Below are 20,680 nucleotides of genomic sequence, written 5' to 3' on the forward strand. Positions count from 1 at the left end.
TAAGAAAAATAGGCTTTCAGGCATAAGTATGCCAGTTACAAGTTTAGCAAACTACACTTAATCCTTCAAAATTAATAAACTGCTAATATGCAAATTTACATTGTACCTTAATTTCTTCTAAAAAACATACTGGAGAAATTCTGAAAGCTGCATGTTATTTTGAGAGAAAAGACTAACAATAATTTTAAAGGTTAACCATTCTAAATCAGTCTTTTAGTCTATGTAGTGGTAATATGAGTACATGATTTAATGCATGGTATATATAACTGATTAAAAAGCCAAATTATAATACTGAATATGCCTTTATTCAATTCTCTTTATGCCTTTTACAGTCATGACTCAGATGTTTCTTAGTTATATTCAAAATAGTCTCTAAGGATGAGGGATGGGCAGTTACTCCCATTTGGCAAATGGGAGAACAGATATACAGGACATGAAAATGAATTGTTTACAAAATCATACTGGTGAGTAGGGTCCTGTGAGTTGAATAAAAACATTCTGTGGGCTTAACTTTTTCCATTGTCTTGCCTCTTTAGACCAGTTACTTTAAAGCAATCTAAATAAATTTGACAAAACTTTAGGTAAAGCTTGGGTTTCTTATAGTAGACAATTTTCCATTTCATCTGATTGCTTCAGAACAGAATACAGATGTACTCTTTAGATTTAGACCAAACCTCTAAATCATTGTAGGAAATACTATGGGGGTTCACATTTTTCTTTCTTTTTTTTCTTGAACCAAATGATTAGAAAACAATTATCTCTATTTTTAAACATAATCAATGTAAGCAAATTTCAGCTCCCCAGTAATCCCTGGGATGAATGCTGAAACAGCAGTGCTGGAAGGAAAACAACAACCGAGGGCATTCCTATAGATTCTATCTTTGAGCCAATGAGAGACAGGGCCTATTACAATATAATATAATGGTCTATCCACTCAACTTATTATATTCTATCCAAATTGTTAACTAAGTCAAACTATGAAATATGGATACTCTTCCACACAAAAATAATGTAGACAAAGTAATAGCTGCCACGATTTGTCATATAAATGACACAATTTAAAATTATAATGTTATACCATTTTTTTCCTTTAATGCAAATCCTCCCAAAATAAAAGTTCTTGCTTAATGTACATTTGTGCTATAAAAATCACGTTTATATTGAAGGACTTCAAAACACTCACCCTAGAGCCTGGAAAGAAGGAATCGAAAGTGCCCAGTGCATTGATAAGAACAGCAGTCTGGAGGCAGACTCCCCAATGTAGTGCACATTCAGGTACTCAGGCATAGGAGAAGGCATGGTGAGCTAGTATGAACAGGGATTTAGGTAAATTATCTTGTGACTGAAAGTTTTAAATTACTATTTCTTTGAAAAAGTTGAATGTAAACATAACACATCAAATATTATATGAATCTAAATTATTCACAAAAAAGGCAAATCTTGAAATAATCCAAGTCACTGGATTTTATAGCTAACAGCAGGCTTAGACTAAATAAGCAGACCACAGTTCTAACAAAGCAATATTCAGACAAGCAGAATCTCACTTATTATCAACCATAATATTATCTGGTTGTGTTTTTAAAAGTTACTTCCTTTCTTAGTCTAAGAATATTTTTCACCTTCCCTCCTTCCTCTTCTCTCCATTAACAATGGCATACAACAAATTTAGTTTAAGGAGAAATCCTGTATGCTAATTGTTCCCTTCATTTAGCCTATGAGGTTAACAAATTCAAATACTTACAGGGCCAGGAGAGCAAGGAGTGAAATAGGCTTTCTGGTACCAACTGGGGAGAGCATATTCCCAGATAAAATCCTGACTTGAACTCAGCATAATGAAAACATACGGAAATTTGGGCTCAGCACTGCCAGCTCTTTCAATTTTTCAAAGAGCATGTTCTGTGCGAAAATTGGTACTGAATAAAAAAGTATTTTCAAAAATATTCTACAGATAAAATATGTTTGTGGACATACCACTTGCCGGCTATCAGTTTGTATTGTTGACCTTAAGCAGTTCTTCAAAATGTTTGACCACTGTTGAAAATAAATATCCTACATCAAAACATTTCTAAAAGAATTTTTGGAAATCTTTTAAAGAAAACTTTTACTACTACAAATGAAATGTAATTTCACCTATAAGAAACATTTTTCATCTTTTTTTTTGTTTGTTTTTTGGAGGGTCTCGCTCTGTTGCCTGGGCTTGAGTCCAGTGGCATCATTATAGCTCAGTGCAACCTCAAATTCCTGGGCTTCAGTGATACTCCTGCCTCACCTTCCCAAGTAGCTGGGACTACAGGCACATGTCACCATGCCTGGCTAATTTTTTTATTTTTTGTAGAGACAGAGTCTTGCACGTTGCTCAGGCTGGTCTTGAACTTCTGGCCTCAAGCAATCCTCCCACCCTGGCCTCTCAAAGTGCTAGGATTACAGGTGTGAGCTACTGTGCCCAGTCTACTTTTTAATTACTGAAATGATCAATAGTATCAAGTATAGCGAGGATAGAGGAAAAAAAGTACTCACATACTACTGAGGGTGGGTAAACTGGAGAGCAATTTGGTTGTCATCTACCAAAATTTAAAAAGTAAGTATACTCTGTGACCTAGTAATACCACTTCTAAATCTCTATTCCAGCAAAATACTTGCACACATGCACAAAAAAACGTGTATAAGGATGTCCATTGCAGCTATACTTCTAATAGTGAAATTAAAAGCTTGCAATGATCCAAATTTCCATCACTAGAGAAATAATAAACCATGTTATAGAATACCCTATAAACATTAAAATTAGTAAGATAAATGAGATGTAATGGCATAGAAAAAACATCTTTGAGACATCTCAGTGGAAAAAAAGGCAAAATAGTACGTAGATAATTCAATTTATGTTAAATAACATGTATGGTGTGTATGCATGTATATATATCTATGTATACATAAAAAGGATAGAAGGAAACACACTACATAGTTAACAGCGGCTACCTCTGGGGTAGGGTAGGTGGATGTGCCTATAAATATTTTTTGGGGGATGAATATACACACACATACATATATAACTTTCATCATATTCTGAAAGGTGTCAACCAGACCAAAAGGTTTTCATCAAAATGATATAAAAGTTGTCTAGAAATGTTAGATAAAAATGTAAAAAACAACAAACTGCCTTTGTTCAGTATTAGCCACAAATGGTTTAAGAATGTTTTAGAAATGCTTACTAGAGTAGTAAATTAAAATACAATTATTTAAAGACAATTCCTAAGAGAATTGTAGGCAAGCAAATATCAAACATCTAAATGTAATTATTAGGATGTGACTGTTTCTACATATGGGTATATATATATTTAAAAAACTTGGGAACTTTTTCAGAATTGTCCAAGGTGAGTAGGTAAGAAAAAAAAAAAGCCCCCAAAATTAGGGGAATTATCAACAATTACTGGTTTCAAGGGCAAGGGATAAGTTACAAAACAACAAAAAAAGAATATCCTTTGCTAAATAGTTTTGAATTGCCTTTTAATTAACAAAATACTTATCTAAAAATTAGATATAATGGTTTTGATTTATACAACAATGGTGGCAGCTGAAACCTTTCTGCTGATTTAATCATAAAATGAAATAATTTGTCATACACATGAAAGGAACTTATTTAAAATATTAGCTACACCATGTTGCATTATTGTATAGAGAGGAAATGTTTCATAATTTGTCTGCTTTACATACTTAATACACCTCCTAACATTATGAATTAGAAAGCTAAAGAAACAATAATCTATTCAACAAGTCTTTTAGACCAGCGGTCTCCAACCTTTTTGGCACCAGAGACTGGTTTCATGGAAAACAATTTTTCCACGGACTAGGGGTGAGGGGTAGGGGGTCATGGGTAGGCAGGGCATTGGTGTGGAGCTCAGGTGGTGATGGGCACCCCAATTCCCAACAGGCCACAGGCCAACAGCAGGCTGGGGCCTGGGGATTGGGGACCACAGTTTTAGACTGAAAAGACAAAGATTTCTTCCTAGAGAAGGTGAGCTCCTACTACAAAGATGTTAAAGCTTCCCCCAAATGCCTGTGGAACTTTAGGTTTACAAATCAAATCATACATATTTTTTTCAAATTAAAAAAATTTAGTATGTTGAGCTGAATTTTTAAAGAGTACTGACAACAACTAAACCTGACCAACCTATTTTAGAAGTTGTTACCTGCTTTTACAATTATCTTTCTATAACAGTTTCTTACTGAATTCTGATAACAGCCTGCATGATACGGCTTTTAAAAAATCATCTGACTTGAGTTAGGAGATCCAGATCCTACTTTCAAATTTTCATCAATTACTTGTATGATCATAGATTGTATATACATTCAGTAACCATTTACTGAAAGTTCACAGCTAAGTGCTATTGTCTCAGCAGAGGAATAAAATGAAAACTGAATGAGCTACAGAAAGGGCTAAAAAAGAAAATGACATGCATGAGAAACAACAGACAATTGGATTAGAATGTGGCAGGACCCAAAAGGTCAAGTTATGGAGACTGGACTTAATCCCACACAGACAAGGGGAAGCTATTAAAGACTTATAAGTAGCAGAGTGACATAATTACGTTTGATTTTTAACAAATATCATGCTAGTACCAGTGCACAGGACAAGACAGAAAAGAGAGCCTGGAAGCAAAGCTATTACTGTAATAGTTCAAGAAAGAAATTTTAAAAGGCCTAAAATATGGCAATGGAAATGAAGAGGAGGGGAAGATTCAAGTGATAGAATAGTTAAGATTCAGCTATGGAATGGAGGGGGAGCAAGACATGAGGAACATGAAGACCACCCCCAAGCTGTAAACTAGGACTGTGATTCTAACATTGAGAGAATAAACACAAGAGAGTAACAGTTTTGGAACTCATCTCACTTCTGTTGCATATACTTATTTCTAAGGTGGGAATACTGTCTACCTTATGAGGAAATTTTAAGAATCAAGTGAAATAAGCTGTATGAAATCATGCCCAAAACTCTGAAGTTTAATAAAAAGCTAAATATTACTACTGTCCTTGATTTTTCAGAATCAAATTTCAAGTTGCATTGTTAGACTGTTTCTCCTTACTACCTAGATTGCTTTAAACAAGACACTGAAAATCTCTAAATCTCTTTCTTCAGACACAAAATGAGAATACAAATTCTAACTTCTTCAGCAGAATGTGGTAAGGCTCAGATGAAAGAATGTATGTGAAAATATGCTGCAAACTACAGTATACATAAAAGCACAATAGAGAAACAAAACGCTATTCAGCTTAGCAATTGATAGGATTGAGTTATTTGATTACAGATGCCAGGTCTTAAAGCCCCTGACTAGAAAACCTTAATGAAGGAACTAACCATGAAACTACTAGGCTCTAAGAAATCACTGAAAAGTAAAACTCTTGACTTCACAGGGCTGGAAACAAGAATCAGAGAAAGAGCTGTTCTTTTCAGGAGAGTAAGGAACTTTATAGTGCTGACTCCGAGGATACCCAGAGCAAAGGAGATCAAAGGTGGAATGAAAACAGTCAATTCCAGAAGGAAAAAAAATGGTCTACTTAATCTAATTCATCTTGCCAAAACATTTCAACCAGAATCAAAAATTTTGAAGACCAACATCAACAATACAAAAGGTGCACTACTTTTACTTTCTAAAGAGTACTCTGTCCTTTTTCCTTGAAATGGGTCCTCTTCCTACATCTATCTCATTTTATCCTTCTTCCCATTTAAATCCAAAGGCAGAAAATAAAACTAAGAAAACAAAAGAATATCTTTTTGGAACAATGGGAAAAATAAAGTTTGTCTTGCTTCACTGTTGTCCATAGCTCCTACCATAATTCTTAAGGATAATACTCATTATTCCAATTACTTTTTCTAATAGTACCCACAAAACGTTTTCCTATACAGTACAGATAAAACATTTCTATTTTTTTCCATGTAAGTTATCTTTAGTAAAATGTTACATAAAAATTGGTTTTACTGATATAATTTATTGACTATATCTAATTACATCAATTATTTAGTCATTGAGTTTTCAGGTCAAATTTTATAAATACAAATATTATCACATTCAAGTTTGGCCAATGTTACATCTATTTTGTGTTCATTATTTCTACCAGTAATACACATATCTATTTGCTAACTATGCATATTTTCCTAAGAAATTCATAGAATTTTATAATACATAGTAAAATTATGAGCAATCACCCTGTGGCATTCCAGGATTGCTATATATTATTAAGTGAAATTTCCTATGTACATTCAATAACTCTGTATACATCTTGCAAAGAGTGGTTAAAACGGACTGGTCAAAACAATAGGGTCTTAATAGTGAGCATATCCAAGCTCTGGTCCAAAAATTATTTGAATGACAAATCAAATAGCAGAAAGTGATTTTCTAGTCTTCCACATGTATTCTTTCCATCATAAATAAATGTATTTAGGGGACAAAATAAATTACAAATGTACATTCTCCAGAATGGTTAAAAACCAAAAGTTAAAATGTATTAAATAGTTTATAGGTCTTATAATAATGCTGAAAGCTAGCTAATTAGGATGATACATAACAAATGGAGTTTTTTGTCTTTATTATGGCAAATATCTGGGTCTTAGACATCGATTACACTACAAGTAGTAGATAGGCATTGAACAAAAGCCGTGTGCACTTAACACATCATGAATGCCAATACTTAAAAAAAAACTGTATGTTCATACTCAGCTGGAAAAAAAAAAAAACCTGGTATGTTTAAATAGTTCTAAAAGGCAACTTTTATAGACTTAAACCCACTAATTGCTATTACAACTGATTTATAAACAGGATAGATAGTTTTATTGAGCCATTATCTTATAGAGCCAGCATATGTTTTACCTGTTTAGAAATTCTATCAAGGATATTTCTGACTTTAAAAGCAGAAATACACTTTGATTATTGAAGGGAAGATCAAAATCAAATGATAACACAATATAAAAGTTAAAAAAAAAATAGAGAAATACCCTGAAAGCTACATGTGAATCGCTGAGAAGTGGCCCCTCTTTTTCAATGCAATTTATGCTCGAATCTCCAGCAATCAGGTGTACACTTCCTTCCATGCCCTCTACTGAGCTCTGACAGGTTGTGGTTTCTCCAGGATTCAACGCTTTTGCGAGAGTATCAAATGCCCTATAAGGAGACATCAGAAGCTGTGAGCTTGGCCAATCTCCACAATAAAATGAAAATTCCACACAAAATTCTGGATTTAAGATTTAAGCCTAGGCCGAGTGTGGTGGCTCATGCCTGCAATCCTAGCACTTTGGGAGGCCAAGGTGGGAGGATCCCTTGAGCTTAGGAGTTCGAGACCAGCCTGAGCAAAAGCGAGACGCCATCTCTATTAAAAATAGAAAAAATTAGCCAGGCGGTGGTGGCGTGTGCCTGTAGTCCCACCTATTGGGGAGGCTGAGGCAGGAGGACTGCTTGAACCCAGGAGTTTGAGGTTGCTGTGAGATAGGCTGACACCATAGCACTTTAGCCCAGGCAACAGTGAGACTCTGTCTAAAATTAAAAAAAAAAAAAAAAAAAAAAATTAAGCCTAAAAAAAAGTTTAGAAAATAAAACTTTGGTGTATCACTGAGCATTCTATTTCAGCTATATCTACAGCTCTCTCCAAAAGCAACGAATTAAACTGCATCTGCATAGTATGAAATGCTAGATTATCATAATAATCCAGGAAATTAAAGTCTCTTTTAAAAATCTTGTATAAGCAAAGGGGAGAAAAATCCTCATGCTTTGGTATAAAAATATGCCTTTAAAAGTTAAATATTTGGTACTCCAAGGTTATCAGTCCATTTATCTTATATATAGAAGTTATTTAGAAAGAAAAAGGGGAAAAACTTGACTTTACTGTATTGTACTCAATACAAAGTTAGGTCTTAATTTTATTTAAAAATTGAGAGAATATTTTTAACTTGTGGTTACATTAACTGAATCTAACCTGTAAGAATCTGAGATTAGAATGATAAATAATAAATCAATGTTAGCAAACAATTATTCAAAATAGATCCTCATATTTTTCAATGATAGGCCTTCTAGAGTCCCTTAAAATCTCACGGTCAACAAAGCACTTATCATTACTCTAAATGCAGCTTATTTGATATTTTATTATATTTTTGTTTTCTTTTTTGAGATAGGGTCTTGCTATGTTGTCCAGGCTGGTCTCAAACTCCTGGGCTTAAGTGCTCTGCCAGCCTCTGCCTCCTGAGTAACTGAGACTACAGGCATGAGCCACTATGCCTGGCTTGTTCAACATTTTAAATGATAAACAGATGCATGTGAAAAGCCTAAATAAATTTGGTTCCTATGTCCTAAGTATTAATTTTGACAGAAAAACAGAATTCTGACACTCAAATGAAACTTAAAACTGTAGTTGATTCAAGTAAATCTCCTACATTTATTTTCATCACTAGAAGTTATCAACATGACTACTTAGACAAATGTTTCACTCTATATACACAGAAGATAAAATTTGGCAACTAAAATATTTGAAATGTCCAACCCAAATTATCATCTTTAAAGGAAAAAAAAAATCCTAAATATTAAGACATTTCTAATCGCATAACATTCATTTATTGATCACGTTATTTATAATGTAACCTGTTTGACATTTTATACTAAATGCAGTTTTTCAGTTAAAACTTACTATGTCTTAAATTTTCTAAGTTCAACAGAAATACAAGTTGAGCATATCAATTCTGAAATCTTAAATGCTCCAAAATCCAAAACTTTTTGAGCACCAACATGAAGCCACAAGTGAAAAGTTCCACACACGACCTCATGTGATGGGTTGTAGTCAAAACACAGGAGCACAAAACATAGTTTATTTAGCATCCCCAAGGGAAAAAAGACTCTCCCAGGGCCCTTCAGCTAAGATATATATTATTTGTGCACACCTAGATTTCTCCATGCAAGCATACACACAGAGGGTAATACAAATGGCACGTGTACAAGCCAGATGTACCAATGGAAGGTTCTCCACGATGACCCATAAGAAGCCAAGACCTACATGCATTACTCACTGTATTTTCTGCTTGTTCTCTGCTCTGTGGTGTAAAAATATTATTGAAAATGTCAAAAAGGCCTGCAAGATACCCACAGGGTAATGCAAATATTCCAAAATCCGAAAAAATCCAAAATCTGATACTTTTGGTCTCAAGTATTTTGGATAAGGGAAAATCAATCTGTACGTGTTTTCTGAAACTTCTATAAATAGTATGTAATACAAAAATAGTCTAAGAAATACTAAGAGACACTTAAACAAAAGGACACTTAAGGTCAAATAGACCTTACCTTGAAACATCACCACTGGTCTGCATTTCTTGATGAAATTCACACAAAGAGGTATCACCATTGCTTAAGTTTTCAATCATAGACATTTCATTACTATTTTGAGAAAGATCTTTAGTTTTTCCAAGATTTGCTAATGATGTAACCACACTGGCCAATGTACTTAAATCTCCCTGACATGATTCAGCCTTTAAAAAAAAAAAAAAGGGTATTAAAATTCTGCAAATTGGTATCAGCACATTTTTAAATCTGAAATATCCAATCTAGATTATGAAATGCTGAAAGAAAAGTAAAGTATGATAAATGAAACCTAGAATGTAAAATCAAAGAGCTCTGAGCTTTCAGAAATTTCTTGAGGAAAATACAGTTTAAAAATATCAGTATATTTCTTAAGAAATGTTTATATAAAAGTTACTTTAAACCTCAAACTGCACTTAATGGCTAATTTATCCATGTCAAGTCACTTGCTCTATAAAGAGAAATTAAATCAGACAATCTTTCAAGTTCTTCTCAGCATTAAAATTCTGATATTACAAGTTCTAAAACTTATTATATAAACTATAAACTTACATAGAATGAAAAGAATACCAGTGAAAAGTGGGGAAAAAAGCAAATGTATTACTGAACAGACTTCAATGATACCAGCTTTTACTAGGCACTATGTTAATTAAATACGTAAAATATCAGCCACTGTGTTGAACACAAAAAATAAAAAGAAATTGATCAGATGCCCATTATTCTCTTCACTTTTTTTCTTGCTGGAGTAGAAAAATCTCTTTATATTGTTGAGATATTGGTATTTCGTTAAGCACTGCATACCTTCCTATTTGCCTTCATTTTTTACATTTGTTAATAATGCATATATTCTTTGTGCATTAGCTACAATTCTTTTATAAAAAAGCATTTTCTTTCCTTAACTCTTCAATTACCCAGAAATAAAACGTGTACGGGAAAGGCAAATGAATGCTTGATTTTTCTTCCATTTAGTTATCAATTTTCAGAGCAAGTTGATACCCTAGCAACCTCTGATAACAGATCTGTTTTTCTATCATTTTAAATGCATACATTTTTATATATTTGATGTTTTACATATTTGATTTTATTTAACAATTTATTAATTCTTTTTTTAATGCTTTCCCATCCTAACCTAATGAGTGGACCTTCAAGTTGCCTTCTATGTCCTATTGACACAATCCCTTAATGACATTTTTTTCTATTAATTTTTTTTTGTCTTTTTTTTTTTTTTTTCCAAGATAAGAGTCTTTCTCTGTTGCCCAGGCTTGAATGTGGTGGCATCAGCACAGCTCACAGCAGCCTCAGACTTCTGGGCTCAAGCAATCTCCTGCCTCAGCCTCCCGAGTAGCTGGGACTACAGGTGTGCGCCACCATGCCTGGCTAGTTTTTTCAATTTTTTTTCCTTTTTTTGTAGAGACAGGGTCTTGCTCCTGCTCTTGCTCTGGCTGGTCTCAAACTCCTGAACTCAAGTGATCCTCCCACAGGCTAGGATTATAGGCGTAGCTACTGCAACTAGTCCATCAATACTTAATGGTTTTTATTTTTAGTGTTCTTAATCCTAAAATAATACGTATGTTTCCTTGATGTTTCATATGTTAAAAACAATTTTTTAGTTTACGTGAAACTGATTTTGGTAAGTATTCTTAACAATGCTGTTTAATAGAAATCATCCTATTATCACCAACCAGGAGAATAACCCATCACACTTAGATAGTAAATGGTGGTGGATGGACTGGCTGACTGCAAAAGCCACTGCTCCAAATAGCCTTCTTACACAGGAACAAATGGCACAGTAGTTACAATTTTTAAGTGTCTTCAACTAAAACTTAGAAGCTTATATATTTTCTTCCATTTAGCAACATGTCTAACTAGATTTTTAACTTTTTGCCACTAAAGACTTAGGCAACATAGAAAAATCTCATCTAGTGACTTCGCAGTTTTTGGCCATTTGTCAGAGAAACTTAACACACAAGGTTGTTATAACAATTTAATATAGAGACATACATGAAAGCCGTGTCGAGGCAAATAGTAGTTTCTCAACAAAACTTAGTTCCCTTTCTTTCCTAAAGGAGATAATATGTCAATGAAATTGCAATTACCACTCTAACCATGAATCACATAGACAAGGCTAAGTGAACTCCTATAATTCCCAAAATACATGGTAAGAGGCCAAATTGCCTCACTTAATAATTATATGTGAAAGCCTAACTTGGAGTGTAGACACTCTTATTATTCCCATTACACAGATGAGGAAAGTGAGGCACTTGCCTAATGTCATGTGGCTGGGAAGTGGCATATGCAATTTGATTTTGCAGCTCAAGTGTTTAGATTGCCTTAAAGCAACAAGCAACAAATATATAACAAATCTGACAATAAACAGGATAATCTTATAGGTTATATAAAACCAGATCCCATTACAGGCTGAAAGAAACCCTGATCACAGGCTCCCTAAAAATCTGTTTTCAGGTATGAGTTTTCATGAGAAATTTTTGCTTCTTGTTCTCATAAGGGGTTTCTAAAAAGCACAGACACTCTACATGTTCAATCTAAATAAACAAACTTTTTTTCCTTTAGACCCCTTGTCTAACAAAGAGCTGCTCCGATCTCTAAGAGAACCTGGATGACTTGAATATACCAGGGTGGTCTGGAAAGTATCCAGCCATGGTTAATGTAACAAGAACAGTTACCTGGCTGGATTCTTTCTGGACAGCCCTTGTATACTAGAAGAGCTCTTGCAATCCTATGTCTATTCTTGTCTCAAGTAGTGACTGAGGTGTGCTAAGAATTTTTCATTTGTCAAAATATTTTAAGTACTTAGGTACTAACAAATCTGTAGGGGAACATAAAAGTAGTATTAAGAATTTTGCACTTATTATAAATTTCTTTTACTGAGGACTTTTATTTCAAGATGAAACAAAAGAAACCAGAAGAATTTTAAGCGTTTGGTGTTTTTATGTTGAAGATTTAATTTTCCTAGTGAAATAATAAACATTTTCATCAAATAGTTGATAATTTATGTTTCTAAAAAACAGAAATTTGTAATGGGGAATATTTAAGACCAAATCAATTGACCAAAGTGATGAAAGAGATAACGAAAATCAAACATTATTAAAAGCTTTAAAAAAATTTACGCTCTAAATTATACTAAACACACCTTATCTGGTGTCATCAACACAGTTGACTCAGTTTTTATTCCAGATGGATGAATATTCACAAACATTCCTGAATCTAACAGTCCTGTTGACCTGTAACAACAAGTAAGTACATATTTTAGCCTTAGTTTCATTGGGAGGAAAAACAAATGACCAGGTACTTAATGCTTGTTTTACTATACCTTGCAGTTTCACTATCTGTTACAAAAGTTGGAGTTGCAGCTAATGGGCTACGAAGGTCTTTTCGGATGTAGATCTTTTCTGTTGAAGCAGCACAGTTGGAAGATTTTTCTCGTGACACTTCAATGGGTTTTCTTTCACACTGAACAGCTACAAAAATGTGTTAAACTATTATATCACAATACAAAATTTATAAGCAATTATAAATGTAAACTCTAGCAATGCTGCTGAGACACGGTTACCATACTAAACTCTGAAAATAACAATTAGAAATTATATGCAAGTTGAACAAAGTTGTTTCAGATTAATAAAATTGGCAACTTTGCATCTCTCATTCTCTTTTCTCTCCCCTTTCCCCTGCTCCTGTGGTATATATGTAGAGGGATTCTTTATTTCTTAAAAGCTCACTATCAAGAAGGAAGAACTGAAGTTAGGAGTCACGAATCTATATGAGAGCTTAAAAATGAAATGAAACTTAAATCAGTTGAAAATAATACTGACAGACACAAAAAGGCCTAAGATAGATTTTTTTTTTTAACTAGGGGCAGAGAGAATGAGATGTGATTCAACTGCTTCATCTGTTTATAAAATAGAGGTAATATGTTTTATAGGAATTTTATTTCATAATACTTAGGAAATAGTGTAGTGTAGTTAAATGTACATTTTCTTAAAAGGCCAGAATTCAAAAGCTAAGTTCTACCACTTATTAGTTAGACCTAGAACAAATTTCTCAACCTCTGTTTACTCAACTGTAAAATGGATAGCAACAGTACCTACAGCAGAGAATTGCTGAGAGAATAAGTTAATACATATGCTAAGCACAGTGCCTGGCATAGTGAGAGCTCAATCAATATTTGCCATTATCATTATCTTACTAATCATGTTTTAGTAGTTTAATCAAAAAGTAAACCAGTATTAAGTTAGGCTTTTGCCAGGGTCAAACTACAATACATGCATGCTACATAGCCATTCGATAAATATTTGTTGAATAAATAAAACACACATACATATGTACTGTTATATTTTTAGTTCAAAAACTGTAAATTAAAAAGCATATATTTCACATATTTTAATGTATTACTTTGAATACACTTCTAGTTTGCCAGAATCCTTCAGAGCTAATACATACAGTCTTGTTTCATTCCAAATGCAATACATCTCTGTAACCTGCAGTATTGACAGCGGTTTCGATGGTGTTTATTAATAATACAGTCCTTTGATCCTCGACATGAATACACTAAATTTTTTCGGATACTTCTTTTAAAAAATCCTTTGCAGCCTTCACAAGTTACTGCTCCATAATGACGTCCTAGAGATAAAATGTTTAAGAAAATACAGAAGTCATATTATTTTAGAACAAAAATGAAATAAATCCATTTCTTCCCTTTAAACAACAATGTATGAGAGGAAACAGATTTTTGAGTTTCTGACACAAAAAACATTTTTAGGAGTTATTAAACAGAAAATGAAACAACGATATTCTCTGATAAAATAATATGAAATATTTTTAATTTTGTAAGGTAAGCTTAACAATGGTATAGAAAATTTAGGAAAGAGAACTAAATCACCCATAATCCCATCATTTAACATAAAAACTATTTTTACTTCTGAGATCACTTACAAATTTTAGTTTTGTTAAATATCGTATTACAGACATTTTAACCTGAAAACTATGCTCCAGAAAAAGGGATGTCAGCTGGTATGTGAAATATAAAAATACCTCCTCACTGTTTCACTTTTGAAATTTTTGAAGAAATCTTTTATACTTTGATTAACCTGTTATTTCACAAACAATTTCTTTTGCATACCTATTAAAGAATCAAACACACTCTAGAAAAACCTCTAATGGAGTTTTTGTAATAAAGCTTTGGAAAAGATTAACAGAAACAAACTGGGCCCTTAAACTATATCCCACTGGCATTTCTGAATGTACATGAGCAGACATGTATTTCTGGCATGAAGTAACAAAAGACAGAAATAAAATGACTTAATCCTGAACACTAGTAGAAACAGGCTTTGAGAATAGCCTGCTCAGTTATGAAGAGAATTAAATAAAGGTTAATCAGAGTTTTCTCTCTTAACCTCAATAACTCAAATTACGCTGTATTCTGGAACAGAATATATTAAGAATCACAAGTCATTTTTAAATGATTTCTTTGTCAAATTTTCTAGTTTTCATATTCAGAAGTATTTCTACATGCTTACTTTCAACAAGTGAAACTTTTATAATCCATTGCAATATGCATTTTATGTTATTACACAAATCCAACTGAAGTAAAAAAAAAAAAAAAAAGGTGATTACAAAACTTTAGGAACCCAAGTGCCCATCAGTACATGAGTGGATTAATAAAATGTGGCATATCTATACCATGGAGTTCTACTCAGTCACAAAAAACAATGGTGACATAGCACCTCTTGTATTATCCTGGATAGAGCTGGAACCCATTCTACTAAGTGAAGTATCCCAAGAATGGAAAAAGCACCACCACATGTAGTCACAATCAAATTGGTATTAACTGATCAACACTTAAGTGCACATTTAGTAACATTCATAGGGTGTCAGGCAGGTGGGAGTGCGGAGGAGGGGATGGGTATATTCACACATAATGGGTGCGCTGCACACCATCTGGGGGATGGACATGCTTGAAGCTCTTACTTGGGCGAGGCAAAGACAATATATGTAACCTAAACATTTGTGCCTCCATAATATGCTGAAATAAAAAAAAATTAAAAACAACAACAACAACAACAACAAAAAAACAGCTTTTGGAAAAAATTAAATTTTACAGGCTACAAATATGAACCATAAAAATGACATGCTCCTTTATTTTTCTTTTTACTTTTAGAAGAAACATAATACCGTGGTAGCTATTTTAACAAAACAACACATACAGGTTATTTTTAATGTTACCTGATGCTTTGTCTCCACAAACGACACAAAGATCAAAAACCTTATTTGGTCCCTGGTCTGCAGAAGAATTATCTGTTAAGAGCTTAAAAAAAAAAAAGTTACTCAATAACACTCTCATTCTGTCAAAAAATTAAAGAACAGTCAGTCTTACTTTTTTGCTTTCTTTTTCACAAGTTATTCTTAAACTTCGAACTCTATGACTATATGTATATCAATTAAACTAGTTATAATTTTCTTTATACATAGGTGAAAATTTCAATGTTCTAAGAAACAAAGACATTAAGAATATCTTTTAATTTGTTCTATAACAATTCCATTAAAGTAACCAAACTGTCCAACACACCAATACCTGAATATTTTTAATGCATTTTGCCCATTAAACACTAATATTATTCATATGGAACATGTCAAATTATTGTAGCAGTTATCAGTCATAAGATAAAATCTATCTTTAAAGACCTCAGAACCTGTCCACATGGAATGACATGACAAAAATAAGCTTATAATAGCATAATAAGATAACTCTAAACTTTTTAAACAGAAAAGGGGTTGTAAATGAATTTTCTTGAATAACTAATAATTATGAAAATATGACTGCTATACAAAGGTATAAATTTTTCATTAATAAGATTTGGATTAGAAGTAGATTGAGAGCATGCATTTTGGAGTCTGATAAAGGATAGCATATCAGGGACCAGAAATGGGGCTAGAGGGGATGGCTTTAAGCAAATTATTAAGCCTCTTAAATTATATAAAGAGCTTGTCCGGGCCTGGTGGCTCATGCCTGTAATCCGAGCGCTCTGGGAGGCTGAGGCAGGAGGATCGTTTGAGCTCAGGAGTTCGAGACCAGCCTGAGCAAGAGCGAGACCCTGTCTCTACTAAAAATAGAAAGAAATTATATGAACAGCTAAAAATATATATAGAAAAAATTAGCCGGGCATGGTGGTGCATGCCTGTAGTCCCAACTACTTGGGAGGCTGAGACAGGAGGATCCCTTGAGCTCAGGAGTTTGAGGTTGCTGTGAGCTAGGCTGACGCCACAGCACTCACTCTAGCCTGGGCAACAAAGTGAGACTCTGTCTCAAAAAAAAAAAAAGAAAGAAAGAAATTAGCTGGACAACTAAAAATATATATAGAAAAAATTAGCCGGGCATGGTGGCACATGCCTGTAGTCCCAGCTACTCGGGAGGCTGAGGCAGGAGGATCGCTTGAGCCCAGGAGTTTGAGGTTGCTGTGAATTAGGCTGACGCCATGGCACTCACTCCAGCCTGGGCAACAGGCAACAGTCTGTCTCAAAAAAAAAAAAAAGAAGAAATTATATAAAGAGCTCATCACTAGGCACAGCTAATAGGATACTTGCAAAGGAATACTAGAATTTCTTCTTTTAGATTTATTTTTCAACCTTTTCATCATTTTCTTTCATTCTTTTGAAATGTGAATAAATCAATTCAATCTAAAAAAATATGATATGAGATGAGCCTGGGCAACATGGCCAGATCCCATCTCTACAAAAAAAAGTTAAAAAAATTAGCCAGGTGTGGTTGTGCACCCGTAAATCCCAGCTACCCAGGAGGCCGAGGCAGGAGGATCACTTGAACCCAGGAGTTGGAAGCTGCAGTGAGCTATGATTGCGCCACTGCACTACAGCTTAGGCGATAGAGCAAGTCTCTAAAAAAATAAATAAGTAAACAAATAAAAATTAAAAATGTAATATGGTATTTAGTAAACACTTTAATCCTGCTTTAAAACAACAAAGTAGTCCTCTACTTTCACTCTTTTTTTCCTCTTAGGTTGTGAATGCATTCAGGAGAAATTCTGATTTTAAGAACTTTAAATGGTTCTTAAAATGACTGTCCCACACTATTTGACATGTTAACATCATTCTTTCTTATATAACCACAAAAATCCATCTTCAACAAGTATTTAAACAAAACAAAAACTTCTGGTATTTGATGTTCTTTGAAAGCATCTATGACAAGTATCACTCTTTTCCTTAATAGAATATCTACTGCAAATGGTGCTAATCTTTTATCTGCTATTATTCTTAAGGGTAGAAAAGATATTGAGAGGTTAAGGGAGTTGCCCACATGCTATCTTCGGTCATTAGACCCAAAATGAAATCTTCTTGGCCCAGGGGAATTCTAACCTCCACCTGTTTCACCTTTCATTGCTTTTAGAAATGATCCATAAAGTAGGCAAAGTACCAATATCACCTTTAAAACAGAGATTTTTTTTTTATTGCCTTGTCTTTGTCAGGCAGAGAATTTTTTTTTAAAGGAGTAACTTTACAATGGAGAAACCTGACAAATACCAAACCACTTCAGCCAGGTGATCAAAGTGAACCTTACCAGTCATAAATCATGTTGAAATTAAGTACATTTTATACGATGTGACAAAGTAGCACTTAACCTACGTAATCTTCCTCCCCAAAACCCATAAGCTCTGTCCAATCATGAGAAAAACATGAAAGTCCAGTAGTGGGGTATTCTACAATATACCTGACCAGCACTTCTCAAAGGTCATCGAAAAAAAGGAAAGTCTGAGAAACTGTCTTAGCCATGAGTACCCTATGGAGACATGACAAGTAAATGCAACATGGTATCCTGGAACAAAAAAGACACTAGGTAAAAACTGAGGAAAGCCTAAAAGCCAGTGAACTTTAGTTAATAATGTATTAATACTGTTTACTAATTTTAATAAATATATCATACTAATATAAAATGTTAATAGAGGAAACTGTGTATTGGGGGGATAACATGGGAACTCTGTACCATCTGTTGAATTTTTTTGCAAATTTAAGACTGTTCTAAAAAATCAAGTCTATTAAAAAATTAGCCAGGAATGGTGGTGTGCACCTGTAGTCCCAGCTACTTGGGAGACTGAGGCAGGAGGATTGCTTGAGCCCCGGGGTCTGAGGTTGCTATGAGGTAGGCTGATGCCATGGCACTCTAGCCTGGGCAACAGAGTGAGACTCTGTCTCAAAAAACAAAAACCAAAAAAAAAAAAAAAAAAAACCCAAAAAAACAAAAACAGTTCTGTGAGCTCTCTATATCCTGTATTAAATTCCCTTCTGGCCACACTAGCCAGATGGATCCTACTGTATGCAAAGAACCTACTAAAGTGAGTGTGAGGACTGTGAGGCAAAAGTACAGTGGCCCAAAGGAGAAGGCTGTCACCACAGATACTCTGCACTTCATATAACTTTGCACAAGATTTTTTTTTTTCCTACTGAGTATGCATATATCTAAAGTCTTAATGGCAAGACTTACAATATGTATTTTACTTTTTTTCAAGTATAAGATGAAAAGACATTTCTATAGTTATTTACCTGAAGGTGTTGTGCAGACAGATCAGGAGTGGTAAAAAATAGCTGGTTGACACCTGCTGCATCTGGAGTTGTGAGGAAAACTTTTCCTGCAGTGGAATCTTGCCTGGCCAGAATGACTTTGCTTGGAGTAGAGGCATCATGATTTGTCAGAATGAACTGCTTGCCTTGTGTATTATGGTCAAGTGCTGTCACAATCTGGATTTTCTGTCCAGTTTGCTGCTCTGTAACAATCTAACACAATCATGTCAAATTAATGATCAATTTAACTCAATCTTTTTTCTCTAGTGACACAATTTCCTACTATCTTCCAAGCTAGGAAATCACACCATTACATATACATATGTTCACTATAACACACACACACACACTCTTTTTAAACTAGCAATTCTACTTCCATAAAATTCTACCCTAAAGAAATCAACAAATGCGCAAATAATTAAAGGTATGATAGTAGGAACATTTTGACCTATTTTGATTCTTTCCCCCACTTCCCTCCCACCATTCATTTAGACAAACATATATTTTGTTTGTCTAAATATATTTGTTTATGTATATTTGCATTCTACTTGCTGTTCTGCATCCCGGGATGTGGTGGTGAACCAAAAAAAACTGTTGCCCTCATGATGCTTTTATTTTAGCGGGGAAAGACAAATAACAAATAAGCAAATAATAATATTGTCAGGTGGTAGTAAGTGCTATGAAGAAAATCAAGGCAAGGTAAGGTGAGACACTGACAGAATGAGGACAGTGAAGGAAGCTCTAAGGAGATGATTAATTTTGCACAGACCTGAGTGAAGAAACACACCAAAGTCTAGGACCACGTAGAGGGAAGGGCAGCCCAGGAAAGGAAATAAAACAGATAAGGTATCCCTCATGCAGGAGGGAGTATGTCTGAGAACACTGAGGCACAAAGCCCAGCAAGACAGCCATGAGTGAAACAGAGTGGAAGACAGGCACTATGGTAGGAGATGGGATCTGAGCGACACCTGGGGCCAGATCTTATAGGACTTTTAGGCCCGAAAGTCTAGGTTTCCTACTGTGTAATATGGAGAGTCACTGGGGGATTTGGAGCAGAGGAATGGCAGGATCTTCTTTTTTTAAAAAAGGATCACTCTGGATTTAGTATGAAGAACAGACTGTGAATGTTAAAGAGTAGAATTAAGGGAAATCAGAAAGGATGCCATTGCAAATTCTGTTAGTATCTGGTTATTACATATGGGCAGAGATACTGGCCAGGAACAGAGTAGTAGTCATGCTGGGGGTGAAAAATGATCAAATTTTTGGATGAGAGAGGTGACAGGATGTGCTTATGAATTGGAGTGGAACATGAGGAAAGAAGAGACAAAGATGACTACAAAACTTTGGCCTGAACAACTGGGAGGACAGAACTGCCATCTGCTGGGATGGGGTGCTCTGGAGAAGAACAAGTTCATAAATAAACTATCCTAGCACTGAAGGTCCTGAAAAGCTTTTGTTCATATGGGTTGTATCTATTGATATGTAACATTAGAAATTCAAAGAAATTTTTAAAATATTTGATTGATTTAAAAATAACCCACTAAATATTAACATGATTTTTTTAAATGAAAAAAAAAGTTTATTTTCCAAACAAACAAAAATTTAGTGGAGAGGCCGGGCGCGGTGGCTCACGCCTGTAATCCTAGCACTCTGGGAGGCCGAGGTGGGTGGATTGTTTGAGCTCAGGAGTTCGAGACCAGCCTGAGCAAGAGCGAGACCCCATCTCTACTAAAAATAGAAAGAAATTATAGGGACAGCTAAAAATATAT

General features: G+C 34.3%; 1 protein-coding gene across 1 annotated transcript in view; it reads right to left on the reverse strand.

Moving 5' to 3' along the window:
• Positions 1-20,680, reverse strand: part of NR2C1 (nuclear receptor subfamily 2 group C member 1) — a 43,485-nt gene that overhangs the window by 14,536 nt on the left and 8,269 nt on the right. Inside the window, exons 3-10 of the mRNA XM_069489749.1 lie at positions 18,894-19,124; positions 15,567-15,648; positions 13,785-13,964; positions 12,658-12,805; positions 12,478-12,568; positions 9,312-9,496; positions 6,986-7,151; positions 1,184-1,305 (exon numbers count right to left, since the gene is read on the reverse strand). Of these exons, the coding sequence (XP_069345850.1) occupies positions 1,184-1,305; positions 6,986-7,151; positions 9,312-9,496; positions 12,478-12,568; positions 12,658-12,805; positions 13,785-13,964; positions 15,567-15,648; positions 18,894-19,124 (1,205 nt within the window). The remainder of the gene's footprint in view (positions 1-1,183; positions 1,306-6,985; positions 7,152-9,311; positions 9,497-12,477; positions 12,569-12,657; positions 12,806-13,784; positions 13,965-15,566; positions 15,649-18,893; positions 19,125-20,680) is intronic.

Source organism: Eulemur rufifrons, chromosome 16 (assembly GCF_041146395.1).
Source record: "Eulemur rufifrons isolate Redbay chromosome 16, OSU_ERuf_1, whole genome shotgun sequence".
Classification (NCBI taxonomy): domain Eukaryota; kingdom Metazoa; phylum Chordata; class Mammalia; order Primates; family Lemuridae; genus Eulemur; species Eulemur rufifrons.